We start from the raw sequence: 1,677 nt of genomic DNA on the forward strand, positions 1-1,677 counted from the left end.
TCAAGAAAACCTCAAGCGCACTCAAGCGGAACTCAAGCAGACACTCAAGAAGACATCAAGCAACATCAAGCGAAAAACAAGAAGACACCAAAAAGACATCAAGAAACACTCAAGAAGGGCACACAAGCAGACACTCAAGCAGACACTCAAGAAAAACATCAAGCGGGCACTCGAGCAGCACCAAGAAAACATCAAGAGACACTCAAAAAAGACATTCCAAAAAAAGACACTCAAGCAGACATCAGCGACATCAAAAAAGGGCAATCAAGAGTATCAAAAAGACACTCAAACAGGAACCAAGTAGCACTCAAACAGCACTCAAAAAGACACTCAAGAAGACACAGGCAGACACTCAAGGAACTCAAGAAGACACTCAAGCAGAACTCGAGCAGACACTCAAGAAGACATCAAGTAGCACTCAAGTAGTACTCAAAAAGACACTCAAGAAGCCTCAAGCAGACACTAAGAAGACATAAGCGGACTCTCAATCAAACCAAGCAGACATCAAGAAGACACAAAACAGCACGCAAGAAAAATCAAGCAGACATGAAGAAAACACGCAAGAAGACATCAAGCGGACACCAGAAGACATCCTGAGTGTCTTCTTGAAGTCTCTTAGTGTCGCTGAGTGCTTTGAGTGTTTTCTTGAGTGTCGCTTGAGTTTGCTTGGTGTCTTTTGGGTTTTTTTAGGTCTCTTGTGTGTCTGCTTGAGTGTTCTTGAGTGTTTCTTGGGTCTTCTTGAAGTCTGCTTTAGGTCTGCTTGAATGTTGCTTGAGTGTCTTTGATTTTCGCTTTATGTCTTCTTGAATGTTTTTGAGTGTCTTCTTGAATGTTTCTTTAGTGTTTTTGAGTGCTTCTTTAATGTCTTTTTGAGTGTCTTCTTGAATGTCTTTTTGAGTGTCTGCGGGGTGTCTCTGAGGTCTTTTGAGTGTCTTCTTGAAGTCTTCTTGAGTGTTGCTTTAGGTTTTTTTTGAATTTTTCTTGAGTGTTGTTGAATGCTGCTGAGTTCGCTTTAGTGTTTCTTGAAGTCTTCTTGAGTGTCTTTTTGAGGTCTTCGAAGTTTCTTTGGGATCTGCTTTAAGGGCTTTGAGGTCTTCTTTAGGTCTGCTGGTGTCTGTTTAATGTTGCTTGAATGCTTCTTGAAGTCTTCTTAGTGTTGCTTTAGGGCTTTGAATGTCTTCTAGTGTCTTCTTGGGTCTGCTTTAATGTCTTCTTTTAGTGTCTCTTTAGTGTCTTCTTTAGGTTTCTTGAAGTCTTTTTGGGTTTTTCTTTTAGGTCTTCTTGAGTGTCTTTTTGAGTGTCTTTTTGAGTGTCTGCTTTAGGTTGCTGAGGTCTTTGAGTATTGTGAGTGTCTTTGAGTGTCTGCGAAGTTTCTTGAGTGTCTTTTGAATGTCTTCTGAGGTCTGCTTTAGTGCTTCTTTAAGTCTTCTTGAGGGGCTTCTTAAAAAGTCTTCTTTTAAGTTTTTGAGGTTTTTGGTGTCTTCTTTAATGCTTTGAGGTCTTCTGAGTGTTTCTTTAGTGTTGCTGAGGTCTTTTTGAGTACGTTGAGTGTCTTTTGAGTGTCATCTTGAGTGTCTGCTTTAGTGTCTTTTTGAGTGTCTTCTTGAATGTCTCTGAGGTCTTCTGAAGTCTTCTTGAGTGTCTTCTGAGTGCCTTTAGGTCTGCTTGAATGTCTGC

General features: G+C 40.4%; 1 protein-coding gene across 1 annotated transcript in view; it reads left to right on the top strand.

Moving 5' to 3' along the window:
* The window catches only part of LOC119587461 (pre-mRNA-splicing factor 38B-like), a 1,352-nt gene extending 755 nt beyond the window's left edge, over positions 1-597 (top strand). Inside the window, exons 3-4 of the mRNA XM_037936186.1 lie at positions 6-300; positions 450-597. Coding sequence (XP_037792114.1) covers positions 6-300; positions 450-597 — 443 coding nt within the window. The remainder of the gene's footprint in view (positions 1-5; positions 301-449) is intronic.
* The last annotated feature ends 1,080 nt before the right edge of the window (positions 598-1,677 follow it).

This window comes from Penaeus monodon, chromosome 22 (assembly GCF_015228065.2).
Source record: "Penaeus monodon isolate SGIC_2016 chromosome 22, NSTDA_Pmon_1, whole genome shotgun sequence".
NCBI lineage: Eukaryota > Metazoa > Arthropoda > Malacostraca > Decapoda > Penaeidae > Penaeus > Penaeus monodon.